The 19275-nt window shown below is 40.6% G+C and overlaps 1 protein-coding gene across 11 annotated transcripts in view; it reads left to right on the plus strand.

The window, feature by feature from the left end:
- Positions 1 to 19275, plus strand: part of DIP2C (disco interacting protein 2 homolog C) — a 486518-nt gene that overhangs the window by 368652 nt on the left and 98591 nt on the right. For all 11 annotated transcript variants that reach the window (XM_037891029.2, XM_043541506.1, XM_007054120.4 and 8 more), the window contains 8 exons: positions 4370 to 4493; positions 4837 to 4946; positions 7088 to 7190; positions 7502 to 7566; positions 10866 to 10959; positions 11115 to 11234; positions 12004 to 12118; positions 16899 to 17038. In XM_037891029.2, the coding sequence (XP_037746957.1) occupies positions 4370 to 4493; positions 4837 to 4946; positions 7088 to 7190; positions 7502 to 7566; positions 10866 to 10959; positions 11115 to 11234; positions 12004 to 12118; positions 16899 to 17038 (871 nt within the window). The remainder of the gene's footprint in view (positions 1 to 4369; positions 4494 to 4836; positions 4947 to 7087; positions 7191 to 7501; positions 7567 to 10865; positions 10960 to 11114; positions 11235 to 12003; positions 12119 to 16898; positions 17039 to 19275) is intronic.

A 19275-nucleotide genomic window follows, 5' to 3' on the forward strand; every position in this document is an offset into this window, starting at 1 on the left:
TTCTTAATATGGGAGGGGGAAAAAGTACACAAAGACCTGATGCTATGAATATAGTAGTGAATTCAAAGCAAAAGTTTAGACAGAAGAGAAGATCAGTTCTGAATTTTGCAGCTTAAGTCCAATTCTAATTTTTCATGTAATTTTATTATGTCAAATGAGTATAAATAAAATTATCACAACTAGTGAATAAAGGGAGCTGCTGGGGACTGTGCCTGCGGACGGTCAATGTAAACAAAATGCCTCGTGGCCCACCAGCGGATTACCCTGATGGGCCGCATGCCAAAGGTTGCTGACCCCTGGGCTAAATGCACGGAGAAGTGCTATTTTGTTCTGATGAAAGGATTTGAGAGATTCTGTTTCCATCCAGCACCAAATTCACCGGTGAGCAAAAGGGCCCAACAGCACAGATTCAAGTCCACCCCAAAAGACAGACTCCCAGTGGTTGGACCTTCTGGGCTGACAGATCTATACCTCATCAGCTTTACAGATGAGGACCTTGAATCGACAAGCTTTGCTGTCCAAGTATAATTTCCTCAACTAATCAGCCATGTCCAAGTTTGTGGACTAGTTTCCTGAGGCCTCGCATGAAGAGTTTTGGGTGTTTGTTGCAGAAGGCTGCTTAGTGGCCAAAATGCCCTACGGTCCATCCTCAATGCTGTGGACACTTCGGCCAGGGTAATGGCCTGTGCAGTTACTATGAAGAGGGCTACAAAGCTGCAGGATTGCATCAGATTTCCAGCCACCCATTGAGGACTTTCCCTTTGACGGCTGGACCTTGTTCTTGGAAGACTGACACTTCGCTCTCCTTTAAGGACTCCAGGATTACCTTAAGGTCCTTGGAAGTGTCCATGCTGTCCATGCAGAGATGCCACTTTGGAGCTCAGCAGCAGCAGTATTCCCCGCAGCACTCTTTTGTGTAATTCTCTCCCCCCGCCCTCCCCACCTCCCCAAAGCAGCATGACTACCCCAGAAAGAGGGATAGGTCTCACAATAGGAAGCCGTTGGGCTCAGGGCTCAGCCAGTCCACGCATCCTCCCCGAGTGCCTGCTAAGTGCCCATTTTGACTCCTTGGTCCAGAGCACTGTTCCAGTTGTTGCTCTGCCCTTCCCTCTCCCTCTCCCATCCCTTTGGGGACAGGCTGGCCTGTTTTTACAATGCTTGAAGCTCAATTACCTTCAACAGCTGGGTCCTAGACACTGTCAAATCAGGCTAAGCAGTCCAGTTCCTTTCCATGCACACTCCCCATCCCCTCTCCCAATCCCTCTTCAGGGACCCCTCTCATGAGACACTGCTCATCAAGCAGGTCAGCTCTCTGCTGGTGTTGGGAACAGTAGAAGGAGTCTCACTGGGACTCTGGGACCGCGATTTCTATTCCCAGTACTTCCTGGTACCAAACCCCCAGGATGGGATGAGACCCATATTTGACCTTCATGGCCTCAACACATGTATCAAATACACGAGGTTCCACATAGTCACTTTATGGGCTATCCTCCCCTCCTGTCTCAGGATGACTGGTTTTCTGCTCTGCACACCTATTTTCATGTGGTGATTCTACTGAGCCACATGAAGTTTCTTCATTTTGTTGTGGGAGAATACCATTTTCAGTACATGGTTCGCCCATTTGGCCCCATTCCACCTCTCAAGTTTTCACCAAAAGCATGGCTATGGTGATGGAATATCTCAGGAGGGAGGGAATCCACGTCTTCTTATACCTCGATGACTGGATGCTGAGGGAGGCTCCAGAGAGGTTCTTGCACATGTCAACACCACACTGCATTTACTTGACCGTCTAGGACTCATTTTAAACACCGGAAAGTCTATCTTGGCTTCCACTCAAAAAATCAAGTTCATTGGGGCCCTATTAGATTCCACAGGGTTGAGAGCATTCCTGATGACTGATCACTTCCAGGCAATTCAACAGCTCTGCCTCAGTCTGCAGTCTCAGCCCTCCATGACAGTCTGGGTGCGTCCGAGCCTGTTGGGACAGGTCTGCTTGTGTGCAGGTGGCTCAGTTTGTGAGACTGTGCCATTACCCCCTCCAGATGTGGCTCAGGATGGTCCACTGTCCTGCCCTGCCCTGTCCTACATTCTCTGGACAGATTGGTTTGCCTTCCTTCACTAGTCCTAGACTCCTTGCTCTGGTGAGAGTCCCCATGCAACGTGTGCCAGGGATTCCCTTTCACTCAGCCCTCTTCAACCAAGTCAGTGGTTACCAATGCTTCCCTTCTGGGTTGGTGGGGGTGCATCTGGACCCGCTGAAGGTGCAGGGTGTGTGGTCGGAACAGGGAGCCTCTCTCCATATCAGCATGCTGGAACTTCAAGCCATCCACAATGCATGCCGAGCTTTCTGGGACCGTATCAGACTTTCAGTGGTTCACATACTTACCAATAATACCAACGCAATGTACTGTGTGAACTAACAAGGGCGTGCGTACTCCAGGTTACTCTGCCTGGAGGCGATCAACCTGTGACAATTCTGTATCGAAGAGGATGTCACTCTGGCAGCAGTCCACTTGCTGTGCATGCAGAATCGTCTCACAGACTATCTCAGTAGGATTTTCTCCCTTAGCTACGAGTGATCTCTAAAGATGAGTGTCCTGCGGGTCGTCTTCGCAACATTGGGCTTTCCCACAATTGACCTGTTTGCCACACGAGAAAACAGAAAGTGTCGCCTGTACTGCTCTCAGGCTCCCTCTTGTGACGCTTTCCACTGCGGCTGGCAGTCAACACTTGTGTATGCCTTTCCTCCTGTTACGATCATTCCCCAGGTCATCCTCAAACTCAAGTGGATCAGGCCAAAGTCATTCTCATTGCTCAAGGGTGGCTGAGACTGTGCTGGTTCTCGGATCTTCTTGCACTGTCTGTTTACCCGTACCACTTCCTCTCCACCCCATCTTGCTCATTCAGAACCATGTCCAAACCCTTCACCGTGTGCTCAGCTCCTTGCACAGACTTATAGCTATTGCATGGCTGAATGAAGAGGAAGTTCACCGTTCAGCAGCTGTCCAATAAGCCCTATTGAACAGTAGGAAATCCTCCACTAGGCCAGCCTACTTACCGAAGTGAAAGAGGTTTTCAGTGTGGCCCTTGTCCCACAGGACCCAGCTGACATGGACTTCTGTCCAGGACATCTTGGAGTACCTGTTACATCTTCAGACATCTGGCAGCAATATTAGCGTTCCATCCTCCTAGTCAGGTAAAATCAGTTTTTTCCAATGCCATGGTGGCAAGATTTCTGAAAGGACTCCACTGCTTACATTCTCTGGTCCAAGAGCCAGTCCCCTTGTGGCACCTACACACAGTTTTGGCAGTTTTAGCCATTACCTCTGCAAGGAGGGTGTGTGAGCTGCAAGCGCAGATGGCAGGGCCTCCTCTACACACAGTTCTCCAAGGACAAGGTAATACTGCAGACTTCATGAAGGAACAAGCGGTCTCTGCACAGACTATCTCTAGATCCTGTCTTAAGACTGCATATGAAATCGCTTCGACTACACCTCCTCAGCAGATATGAGCTCATTTGCTGAGAGCACAAGTGACATTGATAGCGTTACTCAGTGACATTTCCGTATTAGACATTTACAGGTCAGCCATACACTTATGGACCATTCTGCTGTTACCGCATCTTCCAAAGCGAACACAGGCCTCAGTAGGGCAGCCCAGCAATCTATATTTCTATAGACTCTGAGTCCTCCCAGATGGGGTACTGTTTGTGAGTCACCTATGTGGAATACATATCTGCATTTATTCAAAGACGACAAACAGTTACTTACTGTAATTATGGTTCTTTGAGATGTGATGCAGATGTGTATTCCATGACCCACCCTCTGCCCCTCTGCATCAGAGTCTCCTCTCATGGGCTTTCGGTGTCAAGGAACCAAGGGGGGTCAGGACAGTGTTGCCTTATATAGCTAGGGCAGGGGCCACAGTCACAAGGCGCAAGCGCTGCCCCTCTATGGGTACAGCTAGGCAAAGTCTTGGCTCCAGTGCACTGGCTTCACACACACCTAAGTGGAATACACATCTACATCAACCTTCGAAGAGCCACATTTACGGTAAGTTAACCATTTCTTATTTCATAGACGTGGCATCTTGTGTAGAGATGTAAAAGATGAAGCCATATGATGGCTTTAGTCCTTTGAATGGATATATATGGTTGTGAGGATGAATATATCCAAATTATAGAACTCCTTTTTCAGTGTACAAGTTAGGCAATTATATTTTGTTAATTAATTAAGTTGGATAGAGGGAAGACTATTTTTTTCCTAAGACATTGCATACCTTGTAAAACAAACTACAAAAAAAGCATGTTGCATGCAGTCAGTTCTAGTAAATTTCACTTGTTGCTTTTCTTATTTTTGTGATCAATTAGGATGCAGGAAGCCAACAAATCGGTTTCTTACTTGGAAGCTGTGGTGTTACTGTGGCCTTGACTAGTGATGCATGCCATAAAGGACTGCCTAAAAGCCCTACAGGGGAGATACCACAGTTCAAAGGTAAACTCATCCTCATTAAACCTACTTCTTGTACAAAGATTCCACATGTGTTACTAAATAGCACTTACGAACGTGTCACATACACACCATTAGTACTTTTGAGGTTTAGAAACTGGCCTCTACATAGTATGTCCTAATGTCTATGTACAGAAAGTATGATAATTAATAATCCTGCTTGGTCTATTCCAGTGGGGTCTCACATGAGTAGAATAAGCAATATTCAGCCAACCACACCATACAAGCGTAGAACACATTTGAAATAAACTTGTGTGCAGAAGCATTTCATTCTCTTGTACTATTTACCCAGCAGAAACTCAGCAAAAGCTCTTTGTCTGTTTCTCAGGGTGGCCAAAGCTGCTATGGTTTGTCACAGAATCTAAACATCTTTCTAAACCTCCTCGTGACTGGTTCCCACATATCAAGGATGCAAACAATGACACAGCTTACATAGAGGTGAGTTTATAAAGATAAATTTTCCCTATGATCCATTGCATATGACACTTCTGAATAACATTAAGATAAACATATCTATGTTGTCACTGCTTCTATAAACAATGAGCCTCCTGTTTACTGGCTGATAAGTAATTTCAGTATAAATAGGAACTGAATATTATATGAAAGTTAATGCAATGTTAAATTTGCACAGTTAACTTTGCATTTCTGGAGCCTTTTTTACTTAAAGGTTTCTACAGCACTTGAGGCCCTGATTCAGCAGTGTTCTAAGTAGTCAGCTTAGAGCATGCATGTGCTTAACTGCTTTGCTGTATTGGGATTTCAGATATTACAATGATGGATGCTTCACAAATAAGTAAGCTGCAGCAGTGTGGACACTCAAACTTTTGCACTTCTAGACTTTGATTATTTTGTTTGTTTGCTTTTGTTACAACTTTGATTAAAGATAAGTTCATTTTTTTACAGTCAGTTTTGTTTATCAAGAAAGTCACAAAGCTATAAAAAATAAGGGAATGCAATATAATGCTTAATGTCACTTCTCCTAACACACAATGAACTGATGACACCAAAGACTTTGAAGGGGTGGGAGCTGGAAGTCCACAACTTATTAAATGGCATAAACCATGTTAACTTGCTCTCACAAGATCATATGTATATTGACTCCCACAAGGCGATATGTATTCTGAATGGCCCATGTATTCAAGGGAGTTCTGTCCTATCCTGTCCTTAAAACTAGGCCCTGTCTGTGCTGAAGAGAAGTCCAGACTTTCTCCAGCTGCATCTGTTGAGATGTGGAAATGACTAGCAAAGTGTATGGTGGACCATCTCCTCAGTGCCTTAGAAACAGTTATCTTCTTTTTCCCTCTTAGCGTCATCTGAAGTTCTTTTCCTATCACCAGGCAACCCCCCCCCCCCTTTTTTTTCTTTGCCCACATGGCTCCTCCTACTCAATTTAACTTGCTGCCACAATATTCTATAGAACTTTTCCTGTCTTGCCATAGCTCTTACTCACCATACAGGCTTCTCACTGATCTGTTCAGACGAGGGATCACCAACTAGCATCACCGAAAAAAGTTTTCTCCCTAGTATTTGTGGACTTGAGTGTCCTCCTAAGGAAGAGAAGCTGCTTGTTCATCATCCTGTCTTAAAAATCTTGCCTCTCGCCAGTCAGTGTGTGTGGTTAAATTCCCTCCCGAAAGATCCACTTCAGGAAGGGAAAATTAGCATAGCTAGCTGCATTTAATTTTTTGGGGTGTAGGTTTTTCTCTTCCTTTTTTCCTCTTTTGAAAGGAGCAAATGAATTAAATAATGTTAGCATTTAAATAATCACAAGTCAAGCTAATGCCCTACTCAGTTCAAAGTGGTTGGGATTTCCCATCTATATGCTGCTGTTTGATAATGTTAGTTTTCTAAAGGAGTGGGTTAACATGGCAGCTATGCATATGTATTGAATATTGCTGGCTATCTTCATTATGGAAGAAGATACTGATTTTGTTTAAATGATGACTTAGAATTTGCAGCCTACTGCAGAAAGTACCAAAAATTGTGAGGGCTCCAAACTCAGCACCGTGATTCTCTCATTATTTTTTCTTCTTAGATTTAATACAGTTTGTGTATTTCTGTTAGTATCAATACCCTAACACACATGGTTGCAGCAGCCACCCCTTTGCCAGTCTTGTTCGGGAGGGCTGCCTGAATAATTTAACAGATAACCAGTGAGAAGTAACTTCTCACATTTTTAAATCTAGCCAACATATTACTCAGTGATGTCTTACTTAGGTTACTCAGACTTCTGCTGCTGGTCTTGCTAGTGTGACTCAAAAGCAAGTTTAGAATTAATATCAAATGTAATTCTCCCACCTTCCCTGAATGCAAACAGCTGAAGAGTTCCTGATACCAAACATGACAAGTTTCTGCCTAAAAGACACCTTCTCCAGGAAAAAAAATGGGGCTTTATAAAAACTGTTTCGCAGCCTTCATTAGAGCTCTCCCTACCTGTGAAAGCTAAACTATAGTAACGAAGTTCATCAACTGGCCTTTGTTTCTCCATGTTAAATGCTCTGAATCTAACTGCCAAACAATAAGAGCAGTGCTACTGTTGCATACAATATATTCAATCTTCAATAACAACTCTCTTGTAGTACAAAACGTGTAAAGATGGAAGTGTGCTTGGGGTGACTGTGACAAGAATTGCACTGCTGACCCACTGTCAAGCTCTTACACAAGCATGTGGATATACAGAAGGTATTAAACACATTCCTCTTGTTTCATCCCTGCCTGACTGGGGTCTTATTTTATATAGGGCTGTATTCAATATTTCTAGATTAAAAATAGAAATTATGGATTCATTGCATTTTTGCATGTCTTTGAGATGTAACAAAGAGAAAATGCCTTGCCAAGACTAATCCTACTATGGAGAGTTACTCTGAAAGTTATGCTTGAAGTCATCAGTCATGTTATACCAAAATTTACTGTATTTCCTTCCTGTAAGAGGTTTTGCTTTGAGTTTATGCCGTGCTCAGAAAAGTAAGCCATATTTTGTTTTTATTTGATAGCTGAAACAATTGTGAATGTACTAGATTTCAAGAAGGATGTTGGCTTATGGCATGGGATTCTTACAGTAAGTAACTTTTTCCTTTATGTGAATATTTGAAAAAGAGCTTGTCTAATAAGCTTTTATCATCAGATGTTGGGATGTCATAAGATTTCTTCTAACTCGATCTTGTTTGTCGTAAAACCAGACAATTACAGTTTAGAGCTAATGATTCCTGCCTAGTTAGCTACACCTTTATCTAGCAAGCACAGAGGGTTGGGGTGCAGGAGGGGATGCTGTATTCATTGCTTTATGGTTCTGAGGCCTACAGTCTTTGAAGGCATTGAATCAAGAACAACAGTCCTCTGTTGCTTCAGTAAGATCCTCATCAGTTAGAGTTGTTATTACCACTGACAAAGTTCCTCATCATTCAAAACTACCTCCTCTTGCGGTGTCCCCCAGGGATCTGTGCTGGGACCAGTACTATTCAACATATTCATAGATGATCTGGAAAAAGGGGTATACAGTGAGGTGGCAAAGTTTGCATATGATACAAAATTACTTAAAATAGTTAAGCCAAAGCAGACTGAGAAGAGTTACAAAGGGATCTCACAAAACTGGGCAACAAAATGGTAGATGAAATTAACTGTTGATAAATGCAAAGTAATGCACATTGGAAAGCACATTGGAAATCCCAAGTACATATACAAAACGATGGGGTCTAAATTAGCTGTTACCACTCAAGAAAGAGATCATGGAGTCATTGTGGCTAGTTCTCTGAAAACACCCACTCATAATGTTAGGAACTATTTGGAAAGAGATAGATAATAAGACAGAAAATATCATAATGGCACTATATAAATCTGTGATACACCCACACCATGAATTCTGCATGTATTCTGGTCACCCACATTTCAAAAATATGTATTAGAATTGGAAAAAGTGTGGAGAAGGGCAACAAAAATGACTGGGGTATGGAACAACTTCCATGTGAGCACGGATTAAAAAGACTAGGACTGTTCATCTTAGAAAAGAGACAATGAATGCGAGGATATGATAGAGGTCTATAAAATCATGACTGGTGTGGAGAAAGTGAATAAGGAAGTTTTTTTAACCCCTTCCCGTAACACAAGAACCAGGGGTCACACAATGAAATTAATAGGCAGCAGGCTTACAGTAAACAAAAAGAAGTACTACTTCACACAATGCACAGTCAACCTGTGGAATCAGTTGCCACGGGATGTTGTGAAGGCTCAGGGGCAATTGGAGGCTCCGCATGGTGCCCCCACTGTGAGCACCAGCTCTTCAGCTCCCATTGGCCAGGAGCTGTGGCCAATGGGAGCTGTGGGCAGGCAGGGGCAGTGTGCAGAGCTGCCTGGCTGCCCTGAGCCTAGGAGCTGCAGGGACATGCCAGTCGCTTCTGGGAGTCGCCTGAAGTAAGCACCGCTTGGCCGGAGCCAACACCCAACACCCCTCCACCCCCACCCCCCGCACCACAACTCCCAGCCCCTCCCCTATCCCGTACCCCAACCTCCTGCCCAAGGCCTGAGTCCCCCCCCACACCCAAACTCCCTCCCAGAGCCCGCATCCCCTCCTACACCCTAATCCTCTGTCCCAGGCTCTGCCCAGAGCCCCCTCCCGTACCCCAACCCCCTGCCGGGGAAAGTGAGTGAGGGTGGGGTAAAGCAAGTGATGGGAGAGGGGGATGGAGTGAGAAGGGGCGTTGCCTCAGGGGAAGGAGTGGGGCAAGGGTGTTTGGGTTTGTGCGATTAGACAGTTGGCAACCCCATGCTCTGGGTGTCCTGACCCTCTGACTGCCAGAAGCTAGGAATGGACGACAAGGGATGGATCGCTCAATAATTGCCCTGTTTTGTTCATTCCCTCTGAAGCACCTGGCATTGGCCACTGTGGGAAGACAGGATACTGGGCTAGATGAACCATTGGTCTGATCCAGTGTGGCCAAACTTGTGTTCTTGTGTTACTGATCCTGAGACAATTCTGCTGCACTAGGTTGGACAAGCTCTCTGTTTGCCTCTTGAATATCTTTCAAAGCAAAAACCTGGAAGTTCACTGGTGTGGAGGCCAACTTTTTTTTTTAATTATTAAAGACAGCCTCCAACAGTCACTTGAAAACGATGTTGCAGCTGAAGCTTGGGGAAATCCTGTTCAACTGATCGTAGTGGAGAGAGTGGCTATCTTTGAAAAGACCATATCTGAACATTTCAAACTGAAAGAACTTATGTTTTATGATTCCAGGGGAACCCAGCTTACCTTTCCTGCCACCTGTTGCTCTGTTTCCATGAATGTCAAAGGGCAATTATAGCTATGCTTTGAGACAGAATGGGATTCCAGGTTTTATGTCCACAAGTAGTTAATTTAATATAGTTAACTTTGTTATTACACAGCCTGAAAGTAAGCACCCACCAAAATTTTCTCACAGCCTTTTTTTTCTCTTGATATGGCCTTACCTTGTTGCCTGACTTATCTATGAAGGCTTTTCCTGTGTTAACAGTTGCACAAGACTGAAAGGGGAAATATCATCTTTGGATCCAGTCATGCAAACACTTACATGAGTAATCCCATTGGGAGATTTACGTATGCTCAGATCTTGGGATCCTAGACCTGGGTTTCCCAAAATATGTACCATATTTAACCCCTACTTTTAATGTAGCGGTATTGTGTGCCAAATAACTAAAGAAAACAAACATTTAAAACCATCAGAGATCAACTTGCTGCCATTGACTTCACTGAATTTCTTATTTATATACTTTACAACTTTTTAGAACCTCACCAAGGGTATTCTGGTATTGGTCTAGCCAATAAGAGGGCCAAAAGGCCCTGAATTTATTTTGTTTTAGAGTAAGCGTGATTTTGCTTGTTTCATGTATTATCATTGATTCCCCTTCCTACTTTTATGCACTACTAAATGAACTTCTTTGCTGCTATGGTAGCTTTTCACTCCAGGTACAGACAGGTTTTTCTAGGTGTTTAAATTGTTGCATATCTCTTTGAGTAAGGGCCATTCCTGTGAAATAAGGGTTAGCAGAATTGGGCCTTAAATTCATCTCTGAAAGCAAAGATGCAGTCATGAGTCACTCAACCTTTGGGAGTTAAAGCATGCTCTTGTTCCACTTTCCATGTTGCTGTTGTGTAAACGAAGTGAAAGAGAGTGGAAACAAGTGAACATCCTTTTTTAAAGTTACATTACAATTTTCAGCATTGATTTTTTATTGATGTTTTTTCAACATCTGTTATTGGTTTAAACCAGAATTCCTAATTATATACTTATCAACTTGATTCACAAGCTGACATGATATAAGCTTGTTCCATTACTAATTTTATGCTGTTTGGGGACAAATCCCTTGTTTACTTTATTTTGATTTCAGAGCGTCATGAACATGATGCACGTTATAAGTATCCCGTATTCTTTAATGAAAGTGAATCCGCTATCATGGATACAGAAAGTCTGCCAGTACAAAGGTAAGGAGCGGAAGTGCATAAAGGTTTTTTTTTGAAAAGTCAAACTCAGAAAAGCAAGTTGTTGCTGTTGAGGCTATTTAGCTGCAATTTACTCATTCCCACGTCTTAAAATAACTTCTACTCAGCACATTAGTAATTTTTCACTTTCATTTTAGCAAAAGTCGCTTGTGTAAAATCCAGGGACATGCACTGGGCATTAGTGGCACATCGAGATCAAAGAGATATCAACCTTTCCTCATTGCGTATGCTAATAGTGGCCGATGGCGCAAATCCTTGTAAGTCATGCTTGTATAATAAAACAAAGAATATGATACTTATTTCCTGTCTTATGTTTTAAGTTTCAGTCTTCAGTCACATTAGCAAAACATGTTTAACAAAAGTATAAGGTTTATCTACTGCAAACTACACAACATTTGTGGAAACAGTAATTAATTTTGGATTTTTTTAAAATATATTTTTCCTTAGCTAATCCTGAAGCAAACTTGATATTCCGCATAACGTAAGTCGCAGTAAATCCAGTTTTGTTTAACATGACAGCCATATATAAAGACTGAAATAAATTATCTTTAAGCTGTAGAAAGAAGCAGAAGGTTTGCTTCTGAGTAACAGAGAATTGGGGGGAGGGGGGATATATGCACTATTCTAGACAACTGCATCTGGATCACTTAGTATTAATCAGAACTTTCTCCATGTAATTTTTAAGATACAGTGATATAGATCTTCTGCTCATCTATTGTAACTTGCTTTGAGTTCCTAGAGTAAATCTTTCCTTAATGTGCCTTTTGTTAAACATATTGTATTGTACTTCACATCTTAGATCCATCTGTAGTGGCTCTTCTACCCACAAGCAATAAAACTATTTATGCCTGAAAGCTAATCTTTAATATACCATATATAGTTGAGCTCTACCAGATATGATGTTTTCCAGATGTCATCTAGATCCTTTTGTCCTGAAAACCTATGTACATGCATCAAAATGTTTTGTATGTGAATGGCATTGTCTCAGAAGTCAGATTATTTTTCTTCTCTGATTTTTTACTCCAGGGTCTATTTCTTCCTGTGATGCATTTCTCAATGTCTTCCAAAGTAAAGGCCTAAGACAGGAGGTCATTTGTCCTTGTGCCAGTTCACCAGAAGCTCTCACTGTGGCTATTCGAAGGTATTGTGTTACACAAATTAAAAAAGACAGTCTATAGAACAACACATTCAAACTAAAAAAATGAAAATTATATTCAAGAAAGATTACGTCTGTATAGTTAGGATTCACATTATTCATTCTGTATTCATCTTTGTACCAAATAGGACATGCAGAATGTGTGGCACCCTAACTAGTTTTGGAGGGAAAGAACAATATGATCAAGTTCATAATATAATTTTAGTTTAAAATCAAGCAGGCTAACATGCAAAATCTGTGTGGAAACCCTTGTAAAATCCCATAATAAAGCAGTGAATGAATTAAAAAGAGGGAATTTTAATTGAATTGTAAGAGTGAGAAGATCGTGCTTTAGAACTCAACAACCAGTGTCTTTCTGGAGAATTACAGCAGGCTTCTGGTGGTATTTGGCTGAATGGCTTTTTTCTTAATGATTAGAGAAGCTCTGTAATCCCCTGGAAATGTGCTACCCGCTCTGTTGTGCCTGTGCCTGGAAATGGAGTGTATAAATTCCAACAAAATTGCCAGACCTTTATATTTACTCATAATTGTGGGTAGGTAGTGGCCATCTATCCCAGGTTTGTGACACATTGTGATATGATGGGTAAAGACATAATTGCAGCACATTCCAATGTATGTGCCACAGTGTCATGACTTTGTCCAAAAGTGGGAACTCTGGAGAGTGGGTTTGTCATCCTAGATGGTCAGTTCAAATGCCCTTCTAACATCCAGATTTCTAAAGCTGTTTTTCAGTGTATAACCTTGTTAAGGCATCTGATTTAATACTGTGAAGCTTTGTAATTGTGTTAAGTAAAAGATATTCTGCAAAGCTTAAAATATAAAGCCTGTTAGGGAAAATTTAACCTGATTTTTCAAGTGCAGTTTTGTGGATTATTTCAGAAAGAAAGATAAGATATTAGGAATGTGTTTAGCTAAGCCACAACTCTGTTAACACGCCTGGGAATTATCCAGCAATAATTTATGCAGTCCAGGTCAACCTTCCTTTTGTAATCCATATCACCTTGGGGAGGGCCACCATCAGCACCGTTTCCCTTTTAACCTGGTCCTAGAATTGATGCTGGGACCTTTTTCTTGTGCAAAGGTCTAGAACCATGGGGCTGACCCTTTTCTGTACCAGACATTGCTGAAACCTATTGGCCGTCAGTGAATACCTTCCCCTAATCCTGATTCCAGTTTTGATTTGTCAGGGAACCAGACCCCTTATTGACAAGTACCTGCATTAGACACCTGCCAAACTGAGATGTGAACACATTATCACTTAACCTACCCACCAGGTCCCTAGGCTGCGTAGAAGACAAAAATCCCCATCCAGGCTAATTAGGCAATAAGGGAAAAACTCTTTCACAGACCAAAAAGGAACACAGCAAGGGTCCAGAAATAGGGTCCTCCTCTAATCCCAAGGAGGTGGCACCATGGGTAACAGAAAGGATTTATAAACCCTTCTCTTGGGTACGTGGGAGTCAGTGGGGCTTCTGCTGCACCCTTCTATCCATCCAGTTAAACAAGCAGCTCCACATCTCTCCTCCTCAACCAAGAGGTCTGAGGAACCACAAGGAGGGGAGGTAAAAGAGGGAAGGCATACCTTATGGAGGCTAAAGGGTTTTCTTTTCCCTGCTGGCCCAGACAGTGCCTCCCTCAAATCTGATGCTGCTGAATGGAGGCATTCTATCAAATGTTTGAACCTTAATGCATAATAGGAGATCTATCCTTTCTAGCTTTAGAATTCTATGCTAAAATCCATTTTGAACTGTTAAGGGTCCATTTTCATATTATGTACCTTGGATAGGTTAACGAAGAGGTTTTATGAACAAATAAAATAGATAATAAATGCAAAGTATTTTTTATTTTTAGAACCTTGTTCTGCAATTATGTAGCAATCATCTTGTTACAGTGAATGTTATTGAACTTATAAATGCTTGTGTAAAGTCCGTAAATAGCAAGATAATACTTCCTGAACTCTGAAACTTTAGTATCTTTCACATTCTATTCAAACAGTCATTCTTGACAGTAAAGACATTATCACACAAATTCCACAGATTAGCATCTGAAGCATGAATTAAAATGACTGACTACAGATTTGCTGTACACAGGGTTTCCTGTTAACACTGCAACTTCTTCAATATACTTTTCTAAGCTGTGATCGATAATTATAGATGTTCCTTCCAAGAAGAATAAGAAAAAGCCATTCCTCTTGTAAAATGCCTGTATAATTTAGAAAAAGGCAATTAGTACTAGATTAATTGCTGCTTTAACCAGAAACTCAAGGCATAATATCATAGCTGAAGGCTGCAAAAAAGTAATTTCATGTGCAAAACGGTGGTCAAGATGATTTTGTAATGCCACTTGATGAGCTGCCGCCAGCAGATTGCATCTGGCCTGACACTACCGACACTTGAGTGCTTAACTTTAACCACAAAAAGACTTCCACTGAAGTCAATGAATGCAGGTCATAAGCCACGTGTTCTGATCTATTGTACATGTTTCTAAAAGGGAGGGAACTCTGTACTTTTGCACACACAATCTTTTAAATCCAAGAATCTCAAAATACTTCACAAATACTAAATGTTAAGGCTTCATTCATTTACATCTTGAGGTAGATTTGTTCTGTTCCCCTTTTATACACAGGGAACCTGAGGTACAGATATGTTAAGTGACTTACGCACATTCACTTAATCTAGGAACTTGATGGAAATAAAACCCCTATCTCATTGCCTCTATTTCTTAATCACAAAATTTATCCTTCCTGTAATGAACCTTAAAGATCTTCATGTTTTTTTCTTAGAAATAGCCAGTATGCAGATGTTGTTAGCTTTAACCTAAAAAGTTCTAAATGTCTTGGAAACAGGCTACTTGAATCCCCTTTTCTCCTCGGGTGATTTTTTCCCCCATAATTGCTTAGCGGAGATACTCAGTTAGAGATGCCCTGGTTTGGACTGCATAGGGCTGACAAGACGTATTCCTGAAGGGGACTGTGTGTCTTGGATCTGCTCCCATTCCTGATCCACCAGATCCTGGATTTGCTTAATAAAACAAGGGAGATGTATGCCAAAAGTCTCATGTTGGCTTCTGCTCTATTAAAAGTAGCAGTATGAGGAACTGTGTGAGCGAATTGGAGAAGGAAATCAGTGAAAACAGGCATTTTATTTTCATGTTTAAGATCGTACGAATAACGTAATGTGCGCTTGGGGATTGGGAGTGAGACAAAGTTGATCAGTAATGTGGTTGAGAATTCCTTTTAAATGATGGAAATGTTATTCATCATGGCTGCCTATTTACTAGCCTCCATTTGTTATGCTCTACTGCATATTTGAGCCTGCCCATAGCCTTCTTTGCTGACATTGTCATTTCAGAAATGTCTCATAATATCTATTAATTGAAATTTGTTATATCAGTCACTAGGAATCTTATATGAACATGATTAGCTAAGGCCTATCTAGTATTTCAAGCATAGCAGAGGAGACATGACATAGAAGAAGAACATTATCTGATAACACAAGCATTTGTTATGATGGATTACATAGCACAACTGCAAAAAAACAAGATGCATATAGGCTCTTCCATTGATCTTGAAAATAGTTTAGTCTGTTTGCATTACATGCAAGCAATATCCCTAACCAAATCAGCATTGTTAGACTCCATTTTACATTTTAAAGTACAATGTCGTGTGGGTCTCTTTCCATTTTCACTCTGACTTAAAACAATAACTTACACAAGTCAACATTAGTTTGTTCAAGCTATATACCGTATATGTATAATTATATTCACTAATACAATGTGCACATTTGTACTGAAACGAACTGACAAGGCAGCTATGCCTGAGTTGTAGAATAATATAGTATGTTAAGAGTGAATTTGACCAAACCTAGACGTCACAAAGGAATTGCCATTCACAATGTCTTGAACTTTTTGTAATGTAACTGTGAAAATTACAATGACTACACCTGATAGTTAAAAAGTAATAAGCTAGACAGTAATGCATTAGAATAATCAAGTTATGCTTGTTAAAACTGTGATGATAAAATTATTGCTGCGTGTACTGAAACTTGGCATTGAATTTATTAAAAAATGTAATATCTTCGGTTCAAAAGGCTGATGCCTAACCATATGGCAAAAAAAGTCACATCCATGGTCTAAGTACAGAACTGGGATACTTCAAGAATACTTCAGTTCTAATCCTGACTTTCTGACACTAACACACTATAACCCTGGTCACGTCACTTAAACCTAAATTCTAAATAAACTAAGGTCTCTCGGTCTCTCTTTGGGCTACCAAGAATTGAGGCACCCCAAATCACTAGAGATCGGATTTCCAAAAGCATTTGTCTCTAGTTCGGCATCCCAAAATCACTAGTCAGTTGTGAACATTTGGGCATTAACTTCTCCATTTCCCTATTTGTAAAATGGGGCTAATGCTTCTCACTAGGAACTGAGTGAATTAATGTTTGTAAAGCTCTTTGAAGACTAAAAAAAAATTACTGTAGGTGAGATGAGAGTTATTCTTAGCACTCTATAGAAACATACTTCTGGGTGGACACTGACAGTGAAAGCTGGTATCTCTAATTATCAGTGACTTGAGAGAAGAATTATGTCAGATGTAGTAGGGCAGATGAAGATAATGTACAGAATAAATCAAGATTAAATCTAAGGAATTGCTAATTAAGAAATATTGGAATATTTTTGATAATAATCTGTTACAAATGAGGAAAACATAATGGTTTGCCTGGTAAAACACACTGCCCATTCAAGTTATTGACTCTTGTTGCAGGCCAACAGATGACAGCAATCAGCCTCCAGGCAGGGGAGTTTTGTCCATGCATGGTCTCACCTACGGAGTAATTAGAGTGGATTCTGAAGAAAAGCTTTCTGTCCTGACTGTGCAAGATGTGGGCTTGGTGATGCCAGGAGGTAGGGATTGGCACAGCTTTCTCTGAAATATGTAATATATACAAACATGAGCCTTTTTCATTAATTATACTATATAATGCTATAAATAGAAATACTTTCCTATTAAAGAAACAATGAAAATTAGGATGTATGTACTTTAAAGTGTACAATCTAACAATATGATCAAACAGAACTCTTTTTTTCTTGGGATTTCCAATATACATTTTCTCCCCAGTATTTACTGTGGTCGCATGCTCAGCCTCCACTTATTAGCCACAGATTGCTTTCATTTCAAGTGGTCTGGCAACACCTGATTCTACTCCATTGTCCTCATGAAGGCATGCTCACCACTAATTCATTACCCCTAAAATGCCCAGACAAAATTAATTTGGAATCCTGTATCCAGAGGCTAGAACACAAGTATGAACACAAGTCCATGCATAGAAAAAAGAGTGACCCAGACCAGACCAAGGTATTTTAGGTTATTTTCCTAACCTGTTGTAAATATAAATTAAACTGCTTGCTGCAGACTTCCTGAATATTTCTGCAAGCCCCTTTATTCAGACACGATTATATTATAAAAAGAGGGGGATGTATCCTAAGCAGATGGTAGTTAAAAAATTCAGACTAAAGCAGCAAGCCAGAGTTTTTAAACATGACATCACGTTTTTATATCTAAATTGATTTTACGTTTGGTGTAATGATTGGAAAAGACCAATATTGTTGTGTTTCTTAACAGAACTTCTAACTGGGGCTGTCAAGCGATTAAAAAATTAATCGCGTGATTAATCGCATTGTTAAACAATAATTCAGTACCATCTTTTAAAATATTTTTGGATGTTTTCTACATTTTCAAATACATTGATTTCAATTACAACACAGAATACAGAGTGTACAGTGCTCACTTTATATTTATTTTTTATTACAAATATTTGCACTGTAAAAAACAAAAGAAATCGTATATTTCAATTCACCTGATACGAGTACTGTAGTGCAATTTCTTTATCATAAAAGTTGAAATTACAATTTTTTTTTTTGTTACATAACTGCACTCAAAAACAAATAATGTAAAACTTTTGAGCCTACAGGTCCATTCAGTTCTACTTCTTGTTCAGCCAATCACTCAGACAAACAAGTTTGGTTACATTTGCAGGAGATAATGCTGCCTGCCTCTTGTTTACAAAGTCATCTGAAAGTGAGAACAGGCATTCACATGGCACTGTTGTAACTGGCGTGGCAAGATATTTACGTGCCAGATGCACTAAAGATTCATATGTCTCTTCATGCTTCAACTACCATTCTAGAGGATGTGCGTCCATGCTGATGACGGGTTCTGCTTGATAACGATCCAAAGCAGAGTGGACCGACTCATGTTCATTTTCATCATCTGAGTCAGATGCCATCCGCAGAAGGTTGATTTTCTTTTTTGGTGGTTTGGGTTCTGTAGTTTCTGCATCAAAATGTTGTTCTTTTAAGACTTCTGAAAGCATGCTCCACACCTCATCCGTCTCAGATTTTGGAAGGCTCTTCAGATTCTTAAACCTTGGGTCAAGTGCTGTAGCTATTTTTAGAAATCTCACATTCATACCTTCTTTGCGTTTTGTCAGATCTGCAGTGACAGTGTTCATAAATCAAACATGTGCTGAGTCATCATCCGAGACTGCTATAACAGGAAATATATAGCAAAATTCAGGTAAAACAGAGCAGGAGACATACCGTTCTCCCCCAAGAAGTTCAGTCACAAATTTAATTAATGCATTATTTTTTTAACAAATATCATCAGCATGGAAGCATGTCCTCCAGAATGGTGGCTGAAGCATGAAGGGGCATATGAATGTTTAGCATACCTGGCACGTAAATACTTTGCAACGCTGGCTATAACAGTGAGATGCAAATGCCTGTTCTCACTTTTAGGTGACATTGTAAATAAGAAGCAGGCAGCAATATCACCCGTAAATGTAAATAAACTTGTTTGTCTTAGCGATTGGCTGAACAAGAAGTAGGACTGAATGGACTTGTGGGCTCAAAAGTTTTACATTGTTTTGTTTTTAAAACAATCCAAAAATAAAACATCCAAAAATATTTAATACATTTCAATTGGTATTCTATTGTTTAACAGTGCGATTAATCAGGATTAATTTTTTTAATCACTGTTAATTTTTTTAAGTTAATTGTGTGAGTTAACTGCAATTAATCAACAGCTCTACTTCTTATACATTATACACCAAATGAATTTTCAGTTTCAGTTGGACATCTTA

This window comes from Chelonia mydas, chromosome 2 (genome assembly GCF_015237465.2).
Source record: "Chelonia mydas isolate rCheMyd1 chromosome 2, rCheMyd1.pri.v2, whole genome shotgun sequence".
Lineage (NCBI taxonomy): Eukaryota > Metazoa > Chordata > Testudines > Cheloniidae > Chelonia > Chelonia mydas.